The 18,711-nt window shown below is 35.8% G+C and overlaps 2 protein-coding genes across 2 annotated transcripts in view; one reads left to right on the forward strand and one right to left on the reverse strand.

Annotated features, from left to right (window-relative positions):
- LOC105058364 (protein HEAT INTOLERANT 4) overlaps positions 1-14,867 on the forward strand; it is a 38,808-nt gene extending 23,941 nt beyond the window's left edge. The window contains exons 9-14 of the mRNA XM_073249449.1: positions 12,345-12,418; positions 13,201-13,239; positions 13,436-13,498; positions 13,755-13,802; positions 13,918-14,046; positions 14,389-14,867. Coding sequence (XP_073105550.1) covers positions 12,345-12,418; positions 13,201-13,239; positions 13,436-13,498; positions 13,755-13,802; positions 13,918-14,046; positions 14,389-14,436 — 401 coding nt within the window. The 3' untranslated portion in view covers positions 14,437-14,867. The remainder of the gene's footprint in view (positions 1-12,344; positions 12,419-13,200; positions 13,240-13,435; positions 13,499-13,754; positions 13,803-13,917; positions 14,047-14,388) is intronic.
- Positions 14,868-17,081: 2,214 nt separating this feature from the next.
- LOC105058365 (nuclear transcription factor Y subunit B-1) lies at positions 17,082-18,227 on the reverse strand. The gene has a single exon (XM_010941269.4). It carries the CDS (start codon positions 18,122-18,124, stop codon positions 17,405-17,407), a length of 720 nt encoding a protein of 239 aa, XP_010939571.1. The 5' UTR covers positions 18,125-18,227; the 3' UTR covers positions 17,082-17,404.
- Between the last annotated feature and the right edge of the window lie 484 nt (positions 18,228-18,711).

Here is an 18,711-nt window from a genome sequence, read left to right on the forward strand (position 1 = left end):
CAAAGCCATAACCACTATTAGTCCGGGGTAAAGTTGACTACCTCGAAAGAGTGGACTACTTTATTCATAGCCAATTCGAAAAATAATCATTTGACCCCTAAGAGATTAAAGTGGAAGAAGTAATTTTGTCAGAAAAGTGGACTCTAGAGCAAGTAGTTGAGCCAAGAAAACAATAAATACCAAGGTAGAAAGAATCATGGAAACTCTAAATGAAAATGTAGAGATACTCTTCTCATCTAGTAGGAGAATCACTATGATAGAAGGTTTTCTATTTTAGACATATTGACTACTATAAAGGATCAATTCAAATCCCAAAAGTGGCATATGCGACTTACGAGCAGACGTTTGAACCTTTTAGTTCTAAACTAGAATTGAATGTGATAGAGTCAACAAAATTTTAGATTGATAAAGAACTATTGAGGAAAGATTTCTATGGATTAAAAAACATAGAAAGAATTTGGTTCTTCGATACCTATGATAAAGAAAAAACTTTATCAGGAGGTCTGGTATAAACAAATGAATGTCGAAGAAAGAGCAATCCTTTTTTTGAATGGTTTGACCAATACTACACCAAAGGCCTTGAAGATGTAAGATCCGAACTTCAAGTTGCTATGTTTAAGATCATTTTCAAAAACTGAAAAACTGTTAGGGGCCAGAGGTAGAATTTGTACATCCACCCTTTGAACCCATCCAAATAAAAGGAGTATGGGCCATTCCTCTGAAGAAATTTGATAAAGGGCTTTGTGAAATGTCTAGAGTGGAGAACCTATGATAGGTTGTGGAGCAATAGAACTACACAAATCTTGCCCTTAACACCATAGGATAGTAGATAAAGAGAATCAAACCTTTTGGATAAAAAAGAGGAATCCAAAAAGGTGATAAGAAGATTGCCTCAGATCAAACAAATCAAATCATCACAAAATAATGATGATAAGGCATTCTCCTCAACTTCTAAAATTGTTCATATGTTTAACTTGCATGAGATGGCATCATGAGTCAAACTAGGACCCTCTTTCTCTAAAGAATTCATGGACCAACTTGCCGCCAAAATGTCTTCCTTGAAACTCAAAGATTCAATAAACTTTTTGTCCGAAGAGTCCTCTGGAGAACCACACTCCTACAAGGAAGAAGAAGGCTTTCATCAGAGAAATTTGATAAAGAAATATTAGAAAATTTGATGAAGAGATAAGTAAAATTCCAAAAAAATTCGAGGATAGAGATTAGATTAACAAAATCTCTAGGTATAAATAGATAGTACAGACATCTAGGATTAAAAATTATTATCTAGATAAGATTTCAAATCTCGTGGGATGGGGCTGTTCCGATTTTTTCATGGAATGGGACGTGCCGCTGTCCTGTCCCGTCCCGACACTTAGGACAAAGGATGTCCCAAGATACTTATATGGAATGGTACCCTATTCTGATATCTTGTGGGATATCTCGTTGGGATCTGAATCCTTAATCCTAGACCTACATATGTAGATTTGCAGTTGGAGAAAACCCTTGATATTATAACCGTTGTCTAAGGATAAAAGTGGTATGGATATTATCGTCTGGATTCATTTTCGTATCCGAATTAATCTGGATATGGACAGAAATTTGAGGATCTGACTAATATTCGTATCAATCGTATCCGTATCCATATCCATTAAAGAAAAATGGATATGGATATGGATAGACAATTATCCGATCCGTATCTAAATATCCAAATTTACATCTAATCCTATATAATTTTATGTAGCACTTATTAATTTTTAAGAAAAATGTACAATCATATAAACATGTTATTAACTTGATTTATCATCTATTTAGTAATATCTTTGATTATGTGGTTATAAAGTTTAATTATCTAAGTAATATCCGTAATTATATCCATATTTCAGTATCCGAATTGTATCCGTATCTGTTTAAAACAAATATGGATATGATTTTTTGCATGTGAATAATAGCTATATTCGTATTTGTACTTGTCAGACAAAACAAATATGGATATGGATATGATGGTATTCGATATGGTTTCAACCCTATAACTTGGTGGGAGAATAAGTAATCCAATCTACTCTCAAACTTATCTCTCTTTACAATCTTTGTGGGTTGAAAAGACGCCAACGATGGTTAAGTTAAAAAGGCTTGACTGTTAGAAAAAAATTTAAGAAGTTCTAATCTTTGAACTTCTTGAAGATATCCATCAGAGGGCAACGCTGTCCAATGAAACAAAAGAGCTTCTTAAAAATCGAAAATATTTTTTATAGATGGCTAGATGTATCCAAAGTCTTTCTAGATTAATCAATACATTCAACAGATTAAAGGAGATCAGAGCATTTATAAAAACAATCTCGGTAGATTGTTCATTAGTATTTGATATTTTTTTGCCATTATCACCACCATACTATATGACTTAGGGAAAATCAAGATTTTCTTGACTCCAAGATATGCAGTGGGATAGATGCAAGAAAAATAAAAGACATTGAGTATCCTTTCTAAATTTAACATATCGATGTTGTTGATGAAGACAACTATGTAGGATTTCTGATGGAATAAAATAGAAGTGGAAAAGTATCACCAAGAGACTTTAATTTCAAAGTCTACGAAATAATATCATATTTAGAAGTTTATTGGACAACAAAGAAGCTACAACAACCAAAATATTGGATTGATAGGAGAGTCTGGGTGACAACCAACCTTCCAACAAGAACACCAGCACCAAGAGATCCAAAAGATCTTTAGAACAAAGAACTATATTCAAAATGATTTACTATTCTCAATCTTGAAAACTATTCTGAAAAGATATGGAATTAAGCACTATTTCAAGAAGAATTAATGCATGCGTAAAAGTGAAGAACAATATAGTGAACGTTGCGGTTAGATTCAAGTCAACATCCAATTCAATTCAAAAGGTTGAGAAGTAGAAAACCATCTCTATCAAATCAATGGTAGAAATTTTTCTTTGCAGAGTGATTTTACTCTTAAAATATAAGTAACGATAAAAAATCAGAAGATTAAGATAATGAAATCAAGCTAAGCCAGCAAGATTTGTAGATCAAAGCAATAGCAAAATAAGAAAGATGTCTCTGATAAAGAAAGACAAGACAAATAACATCTATAGTAAGATACTTTATAACAGTAGACAAGATGTCTACAATAAGATTCTTTGTAAAAGTAGATAGGATATCTATATGAGCCAGATTCCAAAACAAGATAATTTTCGGACTCCAACTCATTTGAAATCCACGGACTTCAAATCAAATGAAGTCTACCAGCCCCTTCCTCATCTAAAAATAGAGAGGAATGGTTCTGTTTAAAGGCATTGGTTGAGAGAGTTCACCCATCTTCCAACCATCTTCCACCATTCATCTTCTATATGTTATTATCCATCTTCCATCTTCCATCTTTCATCTTTCACTTTCCATCCTCTATCCTCATAAGCCTATGTACATAGTAGTGTGTGAACTAGTAAAGAGTGTTTATAAAGGTTTGCTTTCTAGTGTATAAAATCTCTTCTTTGCAAAGTTGTTACGTAAGTTCATTTTCTTTAGCAATAAAATTGTTATATATTTTGTTCTTTTATTTTGTATATTATTCTTGCATTCTGCATTTCAAAAATTCGAAAATTGGATTCTACCTATAAATCTGAAACATGTATTAGCATTCAGTATCGTAGCAGCTCCTGTAGAAAACATACTATAGCGGCTATTGCAGCTGTCACGGTAACAAACTAAGATGGCTATTATAGTGGCACTGTAGTAATATTGTAGTACGAAAGAAAATTTTTTTGATCGTGCATGAGCTATATTGAACAAACAATACAGTTCTACCTTTACAGTTTCTATTCAAAAGCTACCTATCACCTCTTCCCTTACAAAAGAACTCCTTGGCTCTGATATCAATTTAAGTACAGAGGTAGGGGTACCAGATCGTCCGCTCTGATACCAAGAGTACCTCACATACAACTCAGGGTAAAGTCTGAATTTTTTGAATTTTTTAATAGATAAAGCAAACCGATAAGTCGACAAACAAATAAGACAAACAAATAGGATAAATTGTATAGGTTAGACAAAGCAAACAAAATAGGTTAGCTGTAAAGCAGATGAAAGCATAAGCAAAGAGATAACTTTTAAACAAAGAAAATAGATACAATAGAAACTATAAAGGTAGAGCTATATTGTTTGTTCAGTATAGCTCATGCATGATTGCAAGATTTACTTTTCGTGCTATAGTATTGTTACAGTTCTGCTATAGTAACCACTATAGTATGTTTTATACAATAGCTGCTACCGTACTGAATGCTAATCCGTATTTTAGATTTGTAGGAATCTGATTTTTGGATTTTAAAGATGCAAAATGCAAGAATAATGCACGGAATGAAAGAACAAAGTATATAAGATTTTATTGCTAAAGAGAAGAAACTTACGTAGCAGCTTTACAAAGGATAGATTTTGTACACTAGAAAGCATACCTTTACAAACATACTCTTTACTAGTTTTTACATTATGTACATAGGTTTATTAGAATGGAGGATGGAAGGTGGAAGATGAAAGATGGAAGATGGATGGTGAAAGGTGGTTGGGAGATAGGTGAAGTGGTTTCTCTCTCAACTGATGTCTTTAGGTAGAACCCTTCCTCTCTATTTATAGATGAGGAAGGAACAGGCGGACTTTATTTGGTTTGAAGTCCGTGAATTTCAAATGAGTTGGAGTCCAAGAGTTGCTTTGTTTTGAAATCCGGTTCTTGTAGATGTCTTGTATATTTTGGTAAAGAATTTTATTATAGACGTCCAATCTGGTTTCTATAGACATCTTGTCTATTTTTCCAAAGAATCTTACTATAGATGTTATTTGTCTTATCTTTTTTTGTCAGAGATGGCTTTCTTGTTTTGTCATTGCTTTGATCTTCGAATTTGCTGGCTTAGCTTGATTTCATTGTTTTGGTCTTCTGATTTTTGATCGTTACTTCTATTTTAAGAGTAAATCATCATGCAAAAAAAAAAATTCTACCATTAATTTGATAGAGGTGGTTAGTATAAATTTTTTTTTTCTTCTTCTAACTTTTTGGATTGAATTGGATGTTGATTTGAATCTGACCGCAACATTCACCATATTATTTTTTAATTTTTACGCATGCATTAATCCCTTCTTGGAATAGTGCCTAGTTCCATATCCTTTCAGAATAATTTTCAATCTTGAGCATAGTATTTCATTTGAGATATGGTTCTTTGTTCTGATGGTCTTTTGGATCTCTTGGTGTTGGTGTTCTTGTAGGAAGGTTGGTTGTCACTTAGACTCTCCCATCAGCCGAATAATTTGGTCATTGTAGCTTCTTTGCTGCCCAATAAACTTTTAAGTATAACATTATTTCATAGATTTTGGGATTAAAGTCTCTTGGTGATGCTTTTTCGCTTTTGTTTTGTTCTGCCAGAAATCCTACATGGTTGTCTTCATTAACAGTACTAATATGATAAATTTCGAAAGGATACTCAATGTCTACTATTTTTTTTGCTTTTATCCCATTGTATGTCTAGCTTCAAGCAAATCTCGATTTTTCTTAAGTAATATAGTATGGTGGCGACAGTGGGAGAAAATATGTTAAATGCTAATAAGCAGTCTATCGAGATTGTTTTTACAGGTGCTCTTGCCTCCTTTGGTCTATTGAATGTATTGATTAAATGTAGGAAGAGCTTTGGATACGTCTAGTTATCTATAAGAAATATTTGCGATTTTTTAAGAAGTTCTTTTGTTTCATTGGGTTGGATTGCCCTCTGATGGATATCTTCGAAAAGTTCAGGAGTTAGAATTTCTTGGATTTTCTCCAATAGTCAAGCCTTTTTAACTTGACCATCGTTGGCGTCTCTTTCAACCCACAAAGATTGTTAAGAGAGATGACTTTGAGAGTATGTTGGATTCCTTGTCCTCCCACCAATTTAACGTATTCTTTGATGGTTTTCAAAGAATACTTCTTTTCTGTCAGAAGTTTTACCAGACTTGTCATGATTTTCTTATACTCCCTTTCTTGATTAAGAAAATGGGCTTCCCATGCTTCATAGATTATGGAGTATGTCCCATAAGGAAGATCTAGGTTGTAGAATGGTGGAGCAGTTAGATCTTTATTTTGATCTTTTGTCTAAGGGCCATTTTTCGTTTCCTCTCTTTTGAATGGTCCTTTTTCTATCGAAAAATAGAAAGAATAGTGTTAGTTGATTTTATTTCAGAGTTGATTCATATAGCTTTATTGACATATGAATATTATTTTGAGGTTTTGTTTCTAGAGCTCTTCGAGGATTTTTCTTGAGCCTAGATTTCTTATCGTCTAGTTATATGAACTCTTTTGTGATAAGATCTTCCTGTCATTCAAAAAAACATTTACAAGATTTAAAGAAAATAGTCTTATAAGGATTTTGTAAATTTTTTCAATGTTGGTTAATAATGTGCAGAAATATATACGCATCTCTGTACACAATCAAAGAATGAGAATGCATAATCAAAGAATGAGTGTAGGGAAAGAAGATTTCTGTGAGACTTTGTAGAAGGCTGATACAACTTCATGAGTAAGAATGTGAACCTATAGAAAACATTAGCTTATTTTTTTATGAAATATGAAGGAAGAATTATTTCTTTGGTTTTGGATGATTCACTGAAGAAAATTGGGTCGCGATTTTCTTCATGTTTATTTGGGATTAGATGTTTTATCCATTGTAATACTATAGAGGTTTGTAGTTGATTATTTCCCTTGGCATACCTCTTTCCTTTTGCACCATGTTTTCGATGCAAAAGGCTGCACAGCTCCATGGTGAAGAGCTTTTGAAGTTAGGATTAGGCAGGGTTTGGTTTATCCTAGAGTTCTTGATTTCGTGTGATAATTCATTTATGAATTTTCTTTATACTCAACAGTTTCTTTTAGCTGATTGAGAAACACTTCCTCTGGTTTGGAACAGAATTTAAATATTATCTTTTTACTATTCACTTGAGTGGTTATTCCTCCTTCGATGATGATGAAAGGTTTGATTAGAGTTAAAAAGAGATTTCCTAATACCCTTGGTGTAGGGTTTCGGAAATGACCTCTCAGTTGTCATCCTTCTTTTAGGATTCTTCTAAGTCTTTCTTCCAAAATATTTTTCCCTATCTTTCTTAGAGATTTTTTGTCTTTTCTAGTATCGTTTTTTTTAGCTGAAGTCCAAACTGTTGGCAAAAATCATCTAATTCTTTTCTCCCAAGCAATCTTTATCTCTTCATTTGATCTCTGATTTTTAGATCATTGCAGAGCTCAGATTCAACTAGTTGTATTTTTTGGGCTATTTATCCAATTGACCATGGTTTATGCTACCTTTATCTTCTTGCCTTAGGTGGGTTCTAACCCCTTCGGCGAAGAAGGGAGGTAGTCCAGATATAATTTTTTTTTTCCAAAACTTCTGGTTTGGGTCTGGAAGTTGGTATAACTTGGATAAAAAGATATACCACCTAAAATTAGACATTGTTTTACATCTAAGATTTATTAGTTGTTCTCTAACATCTTCGTAAATATCAGTATAATCACCTGTAAGGTGATAAATGATATTTAAGACTAGGATTAATAATGCATCTGAGGGATGATTTAAAAGATAGTTTCCTTTAGGATCCCTTTTAACTGAGTTGAGGATTTTTTGCTTCTGATAGTCGGTGAGGTAATTGTCCTACCAATCTCTCAGTTGTCTTGAGAAACTTGATACGATCATAAAAATGGTTTGTTTCTCTAAGTTTCCATCGACTTTGTAGGTATTCACATCTTCATTTGATGACACATGACAATTATCTGGTATTCTGAAAGTTCATCGAGGTTTCATTCTATTAGGCTTCTACCATCAAATTGGATAGCGGTTGTCGTGTTAGGGGTTTCCTCAAACTGCAAATCTGCATATGTAGGTCTAAGATAATAGTTTTTAATCTTAGATGCCTGTACTGTCTGCTTATATTTAGAGATTTTGTTAATCTCATCTCTATCCTTAGATTTTTCTAGGATTTCATTTATCTCCATCAGATTTTTCTGATATTTCTTTATCAGAGTTCTTCGCTGAATAGCCTTCTTCTTTCTTGAAGGAGTGTGGTTTTCTAGAGGACTCTTTGGACAAATAGTTTATTGTGTCCTTAAGTTTCAAGGAAGATATTTTTTCGGCGAGTTGGTCCATGAACTCTTTTAAGAAGAAGGATCTTAGTTTGACTCTTGATCCCAGCTCATATGAATGAAACATAGGAGCAGTTTTAGAGGAGATTGAGGAGGATGCTTTATCATCATTGTTTTGTAGTGGTTTGATTTGTTTGATCTGAGGCAATCTCCTTATCATCTTTTTGGGTTTCTCTTTTTTCTCCGGTAGGTTTTCGATCCTCTCTGTTTGCTTTTCTATGGCGTTGAGGGTAAGGTTTGTATAGTTTTGTTGCTCCACAATCTATTCTAGATGCTCCACTCTAGGCATTTTATGAAACCTTTTATTAAATTTTTTCAAAGGACTAATCCGTACTCCTACTTGGATGGGTTTTAAGGATGGATGTACTGACTCTACTTTTGCCCCCCTAACAGTTTTTCAATTCTTGGAAATGATCTTAAGCATAGCAACTTGAAGTTCGAATCTAACATCTTCAAGGTCTTTGGTGTAATGTCTGCAAAACTATTCGAAGAAAGGGATTGTTCTTTCTTCGGCATTCATTTATTTATACTAGACGTCTCTGAAAAAATTTTGTTTTTCTTTTATGTTTGGTATCTAAGAACCAAAACCTTCTTTATACATTTTTCAGTCTGTAGAAATCTTTCCTCAATAGTTCTTTGTCAATTTGAAATTTTGTTAACTCTATGACATTTGATTCTAGTTTAGAACTAAAAGGTTCATAAGTCTGTGCATAAGTCGCATACGCCACTTTTGGAGATTTGGATTGATCTTTTAAGGTGGTTGGTATGTTTGAAGTAGAAAGTCTTCTATCCAGAGTGATTCTTTTACGGGATGAGAAGAATATTTCTACGTTTCCATCCGGAGTTTTCATGATTTTTTTCTGTCTCGATATTTATTGTTTTCTTGGGCTCGACTACTTGCTCTAGAGTTCATTTTTCTAGCAAAATTCCTTCCCACTTTAATCTTTTAGGGGTCAAATGATTGTTTTTCGGATTGGCTATGAATAAAGTAGTCCATCCTTTTCAAGGGTGGTCAATTTTACTCCTGGACTAATGGTGGTCATGGTTTTGTAGTAGATTCTGTAGGTAACAGATATGTTTTCTATTCTTAATTTCATCTCATAGCTTGAAGTTTGCAGGTTAAGAGGGAGATTGTTTGGAATATTTGGATCAGTTAATGAAATTGAGAGGTCAGGACCAACATTAAAGAATACGGGTCCATCTCTTAGACTAGCCTCTATAAGCTCTAAAAGGGAGTCCACAAATCTAAGGTTTCAGCAATCCCCTTAGGCAGTCAAGAACTGTGGTGTTAAAACATCTTCTTGCTAAGGGTCTAACTGCTATCTGAACAAGTCCTATGTGCAGATATTTGTAGGTGGATGGAATTTCTTTTAAATCTTTTTGACTCAAAAGTTGGATTGTCTTTTGAGCTGAATCCATTGAGAGAGTTCTCTCAATAGTTTGTATATAATGACTACATCTAGAAAGAAAACTTCTTTTATGATATATTTCATAAGTAGATATCCTAGGTATCTCTTAATTATCTATATTATTTTCTATTTCTTCAAAACATACAGAAGATGTATTTTTTATGGACATCATCTTGATGCAATAAGTCACCTCATTGTTCTTAGGCCTAGTGGCACTTCTTGTGAGCGACTTGATGATACTAGCCATAGGTATGACGTTGCTCAATCCGCAAAGGATTCCTATTTGCTCAAAGAAAATCCTTCAAACATCCTCTCGGCTTAACACGGGTATGAACGAGCCATGCCATGAGCGTCCTATTCCAAAGCTACCTATCACCTCTTCACCCCATAAAAGAACTCCTTGGCTTTGATACCAATTTAGGTACAGAGGTACGGGGTACCAAATCGCTGGCTTTGATACCAACTAAGAGTACCTCATGTACAACCTAAGATAAAGTCCGAATTTTTTGAATTTTTTAACAGGTAAAGCAAATAGATAAGTAGACAAATAAATAAATATGTATAGGCTAGACAAAGCAAACAAAATAGGTTAGCTGTAAAGTATATGAAAGCATAAGCAAAAGATAAGCAAATTGATAACTTTTCTAGAGTTAATACGTTTTCTCGGAACTTAGGATTAGATAGGGTTATGTCTATCTTAGAGTTCTTGATTTCGTAAGATAATTCACTTACGAATTTTTCTTTATACTCAATAGCTTCTTTTAGCTGATTGAGAAACGCTTTCTTTGGTTCGGAACATAATTTAAACATTACATTTTTACCATTTACTCAAGTGGTTATTCCTTCTTTGGTGATGGTGAAATATTTGATCAGAGTTAAAATGGGATTTCCTAATATAACTCATTGTCTTAGGTTTTTGACTAATAAGAATGAGGTTTATAGGCAGGTTTTTCCTTTACAAACATGAATCTTAGGGATTTTGTAATTTACCTTATGTTCTTCCCCATTGGCTATTTGGATTTTATGTGTTGATTTCTCAAAGTAAGTATCTATCTGTCTGTCTATCCCTCCATTGGCTGTTTGGATTTTATGTGTTGATTTCTTAAGGCATCTATCTATTTGTCTGTCTCTCTCTTATCTCTATCTATCTATCTATTTTTCTATATGTCTCTCTCTCTCTTTCTCTTTCTCTATATCTACCTACCTACCTACCTATCAATCAATCGATTGATCTATCTATCCATCAACCAATCGATCCATCCATACATTGATCCATCCATTTCTCAAACCACACCATATCCTTATGATAGGTCTATCCATTTCTCAAATTGATCCGTGTCCTTATGATAGGTCTCGGTCTTTGTAGGATTGAGAGCAAAGCAGATGCGCACCCGTCACAAAAGTTCGGGCTGCTAGCGAGGACACATAAGTTCGCTTGAGGAGGTCCTTTAATCCCTCTCTTTTCCTATTAAATTGAACTTCCGTTTTTGCTACCCTCTACTTATGGTCGGAGCTTGGTTTACAGGTACAACTTTTGTAACTTCATGGTATACCAATAGGAATTGGCTAATCCATGGGTATACCACGAAGTTACAAAAGTTGTACCTGTAAATCAATCTCCGACCCTAGGTAGAGGGCAGCTAAAATGGAAGTTCAATTCAATAGGAAAAGAGAGGGATTGAAGGACCTCCTCAAGCGAACTTATGTGTCCTTGCTAGCAGCTTGAACTTTTGTGGCGGAAGCGCATTCGTTTTGCTCTCGATACTACAAAGACCGAGACCTATCATAAGGACGGATGGATGGGATATTTTCTAAACCATAGTTTTGATGGGTAATCTCAGCAGAAATATGCTACCGCAGAGAGATACATAATCGGGCACTTTAAAATGCATCTTTTTTCTCTGTTTTTTGTTTTTATTTTCCCACACTTTGATATGCATCTTTTTTCTCTGTTTTTTGTTTTTGTTTTTATTTCCCCAAAATTTACTTTAGCACAAGGATCAAACTAACATATTGTAGTCATTGGATGGATGGATGGATATTTTCTAAACCATAGTTTTGATGGGTAATCTCAGCAGAAATATGCTACAGCAGAAATATACATAATCAGGCACTTTAATATGCATCATTTTTCTGTGTTTTTTGTTTTTGTTTTTATTTCCCCACACTTTAATATGCATCTTTTTTCTCTGTTTTTTGTTTATTTCCCCAAATTTACTGTAGCACAAGGATCAAACTAACACATTGTAGTCATTACTTGGCTGTCTCCTATGTTGCCATCTTAAAATATGACGTTGAGTGTTTTAATATTCAATGCTGGCTTAGAGCTTGTAAAAATCGCTACCCTGGGTTATCATGTCAAAGTCACAGTCCTAGCCCTGTTTCTTGCACAACATGATCAGGTTTAATTAATATTATTTGTTCTGCATCTGCATGTTACAATGAAGAAGTACTTGAGCTGTTCGTTAGGCCCAATCACATTTGATGCCTAGATTTGTCATGTTTCTTTTTTGTGGTCCATGGTTTTGAGCAGAAAAAAATCTTCAAATTTGTTTAGTGTATTACTACAAGTGGAGAGCCTGTTGATTACTGCTTGCTTATATTTAATCTACTGAATAAAATTCTTCTTTTTTAACTGTTGCTGCCATTCTTGTTTTTTGAATATTTGTTTTGAAAGATATTTTAAGCGTCACTAGAAGATGAGCTATATGATTTATAAGTTGTTTTCCATTTACATTGTTGGTAATGTCGTTCTTACAAACCCTTGCATGATTTTTTTTACAGATTTTCAACCTTTGAAAGCTGATGAGGATGAAGATGACACAGTTGTTAATATTATGTTTCCGTTGGAACCACCAGTAAGCTAATTTCTAGCAATAAGTTTGGTTTTGATTGGCTAATAACTGGTTCTTCCTTGACTTTGAATGATTGTGGTCTATTTTTGTCTGCTTTGCTGTCAGTTTTTTCATTCCAATATTTTCTCCATGTTAATAGCTCAAAATGAACTTAAGTAGATGCTTATGATATCTGAAATTAATTGCATTCTGCAAGAATTTTACATCCTCTAGGGATTGACTACCAGATTTGCAAAACACTATATAACGGTTGAAATATTACACAGGTATCTTTATGCTGATCCTGAGCAGACCATTCTAATCTTAGCCTCTTATTGCTAGGATTCCTGGCTGATCTTCCAGCCTGGTTATCCCTTTCGGACACCACCTCCACCCCCACCCCCACCAAAAGAAGAAGAAGGAAAAAAAGAAAAAAAAACTGCCCAAAAACTAAACCTCCAATCCTGAATTTTTTTTTTTTTAAAAGAAAAAGAAATCCTTGGCTTTGTTGTTTTGGTAACAGAGAGCCGACAATAACCTTTTTTTCCAAAAATTAATAGCTAATTATTTGTGAATCTTTTGAAAATTTAGAATTTACTTAAATTGCCTTATATTTAGCGGCTCCCTCTTTTTGTACATGCACTATAGCTAATAACCTTAACTATTTCTATTTTCCACATATACTGTTATATGCAGATATCGGTATAGGAGGCAGAAGTACTTCCCCAGAAATTTTTTTTTTTTGCTCAAGAATCAGTTTTATGGTTTTTTCATTGTTTTGATGCCTTGACTATTTACTTGTGTAGGTTGTCTGTGATTTTGACTGGGAATTGGATGATCTTGAGGTATTTAGATACCAGTTCTTGCGTTATATTTATTTTTTTGCACTTTTTTCAGCCTTCATTACCATTGTGATTGACCCTTTGTAGTCTGGAACAATCCAGAAGAATAAAGGCCCTATTTTTCTCTTTGTTGTTACTTGAGTTGTTGCTCCTGCTTTTAGCCTTTTCATCTGAATTAATGGTTTCATGATATCCCCAGGAATTCACTGACGAACTCATCGAGGAGGAGGCATTACCAAATGATCAGAAAGATGCGTTCAAGGTATGTGAACAAAAATAAGTATTCTCTCTCTCTCTCTCTCTCTCTCTCTCCCCCCCACACACACACACAAACACTCATACATATTCATGTCCACATGCTTGTCTTCCATGTGCACACCTAACAGACAGGGTATGTTCGATGTAACCTGCAAGTCTTCATACCACTTCCATAAGATAGTTCCCTTAACTCATGCTAATGGAGAGTCGAGGACTGCTTTCCATAATCATTAACTATAAAACATGACATGCTTTGTCAGGAGTATGTAAAGGAGCAGGTTAGAGAACAGAAGAGAGAACAACGACTGGTATGCTGATCAAAAAAGAATTCCTTTTTCTTTACCCATGGGCTCTAGGCAGTTGGCATTTAATAATAATGGTTTTGGTGAGCACATTAAAAGCTTAGTTCTCGTGTCTCTGCAGGCAAAGGAAGCAAGAAAGAAAGCCATTGAAGATATGGCTCCTGAGATGAGAGCTGCATTCGAGAACATGCTGTTTTATAAGTTTTACCCTGTACAAACACCAGATACACCTGATATAAGCAATGTGAAGGTATTTGCTGATTGTATTTGTGCTTGCACAGGTGTCATGCATATTTAGTGGGGCTGCAATGGTTCGTGTTCCGTGTTCTTGTATATAGGTTTTTTCCTTGATAATTTTCATATATTGGCCTTCCTGATTTCACTACTGGAAAATAGTTTAATTCATAAGTTAACTATTTGCATCAGTCTTCGCAATTCATTTTCTAGTTGCCATAGAATTTCTGGCTCCTGCACTTGTCTCCTTGTTTTCCAGGCCAAGATAAGACATTGATCACTAGCGTCATATGATTTTTTTTTCCTGATGTGCTTCTTCTCTCATGACTTTGGGTTTGTCTCTGGTGGTGTTGTGCAGGTACCGTACATAAATAGGTATTATGGTAAAGCTCATGCTGTAATGTAATGAGAACTCTGTTGAGCAGCTTTGCTTAATATTTGGGAATCTCAATTCTTGACCGGATCTGCTTGTGGCTTCTACCTTGAAGAGACCAGAAGCAATTTTGATTTCTGAGGAGAGGAGAGTGCCCTTTTTATCTTATACAATTGGATCAAGGATCTAACAGCAGTAGCTTGGTTCAATTTTTTGTCTTCTGATACTGCCAGTGGGTGAGATTCGTTCCTGATCACCCTCCTATCTTGATAGAGATAATCATTTTTTTTTCTCTCTTTTCTATCTATGATGGCTCATGTTAGAAGTGGAAGGCGGTGATGGTTTTATTTACATACTGAGAAAGTGCCTGTAATTTGTAAAAATATTTCCTACGATGTTGCAAGGCATTTCCAAACATTTTCACAAATTGTGGAAGTCAATAAAATTAGCTGTGACCTTCAATCCTTTTATCTGTTGGCAGCCTTGATATTAGACTCAATTAGCTAGCTGGTGCACCCTTCTTAACTTCTGCTGCATTCAGCTGGTGGTGGATGTCTCAACCTACCGTGAGCTGGATTTCTGTGTACCCAAATAAATCCTGATGTAATTCTACCAACATTTGAATTTTCAAGTGTCTTGTTACGAAAGTGAGCAAAGCTCCGAAGGAACTTAGCATTGCCTGCATTACGATCAGCCAGATGCGATGTTTATCTTCTATTGTTGCAAGCTTCGAGGCTGTTAGCAATTTTTTTCCTCCTTTTTTCTCTTCTTATAATATACAAACACACCGCACACGCACATGTATATATATAGCGAGAGAGAGAGAGAGAGCAACCAGGCTTTACCTCCCCTGCGGAACATAAGGTTCTCTGACAGTGGGTGAAAATGAAACGCTGGACCTCTATAACCCATGTCAGGTGCATTCACATGCAGGGAGATAAGAGGTCCGGCCTGACTGGACATCCTTGCCTCGTAACTTGCTCCTTGTTTTTACTCATCATGGCTCAGGGAAAGTTTTCTCTCAAGTTCACCCTTGTGCATAATTTTAATTTTTTTAATAGACCTCGCATAATTTGGCTTCACATACTGTTGTTTACTTTAATGGCTGATTCTCCTGGTCTTCGAGTGGACCATGATGTCTCATGGTTCTTGTTGGACGTGTCATGAAGGCTCTGGCTGAGGTATCACTTCTTATCGGCACTGGGGAATTATTGATATGATCGCATATAAATAAAATTTAAGCCCTTATTTTATTATTATTATTATTATTGTTTTTAAACGCTAAGTTATTAAGCCAAGTTTGTTACGGTGCCATGGTCATGATCCAGTGGCATTTTAATTCCTCTTGTTTATCATGGATATGCTGATTTCTCTTTGATTTTGCTCTATTTTCTCTTTTCTTTCTTTCCTTACATTTTTTATGGACGTAGGACTGATGTCTTTGGCACCTTGAAGAAAACAAGAGGAAATTATTCTAAAGTCAACGAGTCTAATGTGCACTCCCACTTTGATTTCTTTAACCTATTAAAATAAAAATCAACATATACACTAGTTGTTGAGAACTCCTTTAGCCTATCAAAATCTGACATGGCACAAGCTAAAGAGAATTCCTACAACTTTGGCTGTAGAAGATCCCTTTAGCAATATTATTCCATAAAAAGAAGAACAGTAATATACTAAAGGTAACGAATCCTCCAGAGCCTAAATTATTGCAACCTCTGAGTATGTGACAGATTTTCATATGCCAAGAAAGACCCAAGTTACTACAATTTCTATCAACATAACCATATAAAGATATGTTTTCAAAGAACGAAAACAAAGAAAGTGGAAATATAACCTCTTTTAAAACTATAAAAGTGGACACGTCCACTCGAATTATGAGCTTGAGGACGTCGACGTAAGATTCCGGCCGGCATCTCTAAGTTAAGATACTAGCAATCACAATGAGTGGACTTCACGTGGCCCAGTGCTCTACCGCCTGACAGCCAAAGGAACCCAATGTTTGGGTATCATCTTCCAGCCTAAGAAACCCTTCGAGGGGATGTGGTCAGCGGGAAACAGGTGATACCCATAATCAATACAATATCAAACTTTAGTCTACTACTCTTCTCTTGCAGCTGGATAGACATGACACCTTGAAATATGCCACTGCCACCTGTAAAGGAGAAGCTAGAGGGAAAAAATGCTGCATTCTCTCTCCTTTATGACACATAAATACAAGTCCAAGAAAACTATAAATCTGGTTGGATGAAATAGAGGACTGTGATTGGTGAGACATGAGTTATCTCAAGCTGACATCCAAGTGAGCAAGAGAGATGGACTGTATTGTGATGTACATAACAATTTAAATGCATGCTGATCATGGAGCAAGATGACCTAGAATTGGCTGAACAGGCTAAATGACACATGTTTGTTTCAGTCAAGCAACCAAAATAAAAAAAGAAAATGATTTTTTTTTTAAACTTATATTGAATGTTGTATATCCCAAACTGTAGAAAACTTCTATTGTCAACACTTTCATGTAATATCTTTTACTAACACATTCTCCAGACAGAAGGAAAGGGAGAAATGTTCTCCATGAAGAAAAGGGGATGTCTAATTATATGTCTCATCTCTTTCTCTGAAACATTATTCAGGAAGTAGGAGAGGGAGAAATGTTCTCTATGAAGGGGGGGTGTCTAATTATTGCATGAATCTCGAAAAGCAAAAACACATCAGAGATTTTCATCATGCAAAGAGCATTCCATATTCATATAAGACTAAGGCACCCTTTGCTCTAGATTCTCCAAGTGCTTAAACACAAAGTGAGATATATAATATACTTATATATAAAAGATGCATAAATTAATACACCTTCCTTCTCTTATAGACATTCTCCCTTCGATCTCTTTAACCATATGTTGTATTAGAGAAAGAAGGATGCAGGCGTGCAACTACCCGAAAGAGAGACCATTTTCCATCTCCAAAGGGAGAGAAAACAGCACTATATGCTATTTATTTATCACCATTGAACTCCATGAAGCTGGCTAGGCAAAACTCTACCACCATTTCCATCCCCACCTTCATTGACCGTACCCATGTCAAAATCATTCATCTTGGAGTTCTCTCCAAACCCCATCATCCTTCGTCCTCCCCCTCCAAAGCCTTGTGGAGCCACATGAGGTGGCCCGGCAGAGTAAAACCCACCAGCAAATCCCATAAGGCTAGCATTGGAAGTCACAATACTACTATTAGCCATCGGACCAACACCACTTGCACCATGAGTAGAACTTGGGTTGTGGTGCCCCTCATCAATGGAGGACTGCTCACCCTGCCTTGCCATGGAATTCTTCTCGCCTTCAGTCTCCCGGTACTTATTGAGGTAGACCTTGAGGGGCTCTATGTAGTTCTCAAAGCCGAGGGTGGTCATGGCCCAGAGGAGGTCGTCCCCATTGATGGTCTTCCTCTTCTCCCTCTGGCACTTGTCGGAGGCCTCGCCTGTGATGAAGCTGATGAACTCCGACACGCACTCCTGCACCGTCTCCTTAGCTTCCTTCGATATCTTGGCGTTCGCGGGGAGAGACCGTTTCATGATGCGACTCACGTTGGCGATGGGGAGGAAGCGGTCTTGCTCCTTTGGGGACGAGTCGAGGCCATGACCCACAGCGATTGCACCACCAGACTCGGTGTCGGAAGATGGGCTTCCTACAGGGCTAAGGTGGTGGTTCCTTCTTCCTTTCATGGAGATGGGAGACTAGTGGAGGGAGGAGAGAAGAGGGAAGACAGTGATTGGAGAAGGCTTGAGAGTGCTGAGGGAATTGGAGCTTGTGGTTTCAGTTTTAAAGGTAGAAAAAGAGGGGGTGGAGATGTGGGAAGGCGGTTTTGATGTAGACACAAAGTAAACAAAATTCTCCTGGTCTCAAATAGATAGAAAAAGAAAACAAGTCAAGAAGGGACAAACCATGGTTAACCATGCTAGAGATTGGACTTAAATATTCCATCAACTGCATATGTTAGTATAGGTGTCAAGTGAGTCAACCCAAAACAAATCCAGTCGACTTAGATCTCCAACTCTTGAAGCAGGTTGAGCTACAAATCTAGGTCTAGATTTCTGGTTAGATTGTAAGTATTGATAGACATAGAGCAAACCTGTTCTAGACATCACCCAGCACAACAAGATTAACTTTGTCAAGGAATATTGTTCAACATATCGGATTGTATCTATGAAATTGAGACCCAAATCGAACTGAATTGAGATTAGACCAATCTAATTGCAGCCCTTGATGTTGGGAATGGAGGGTATTTAACTATGACACCAGATAAAAGTAG

Source organism: Elaeis guineensis, chromosome 15 (genome assembly GCF_000442705.2).
Source record: "Elaeis guineensis isolate ETL-2024a chromosome 15, EG11, whole genome shotgun sequence".
Classification (NCBI taxonomy): domain Eukaryota; kingdom Viridiplantae; phylum Streptophyta; class Magnoliopsida; order Arecales; family Arecaceae; genus Elaeis; species Elaeis guineensis.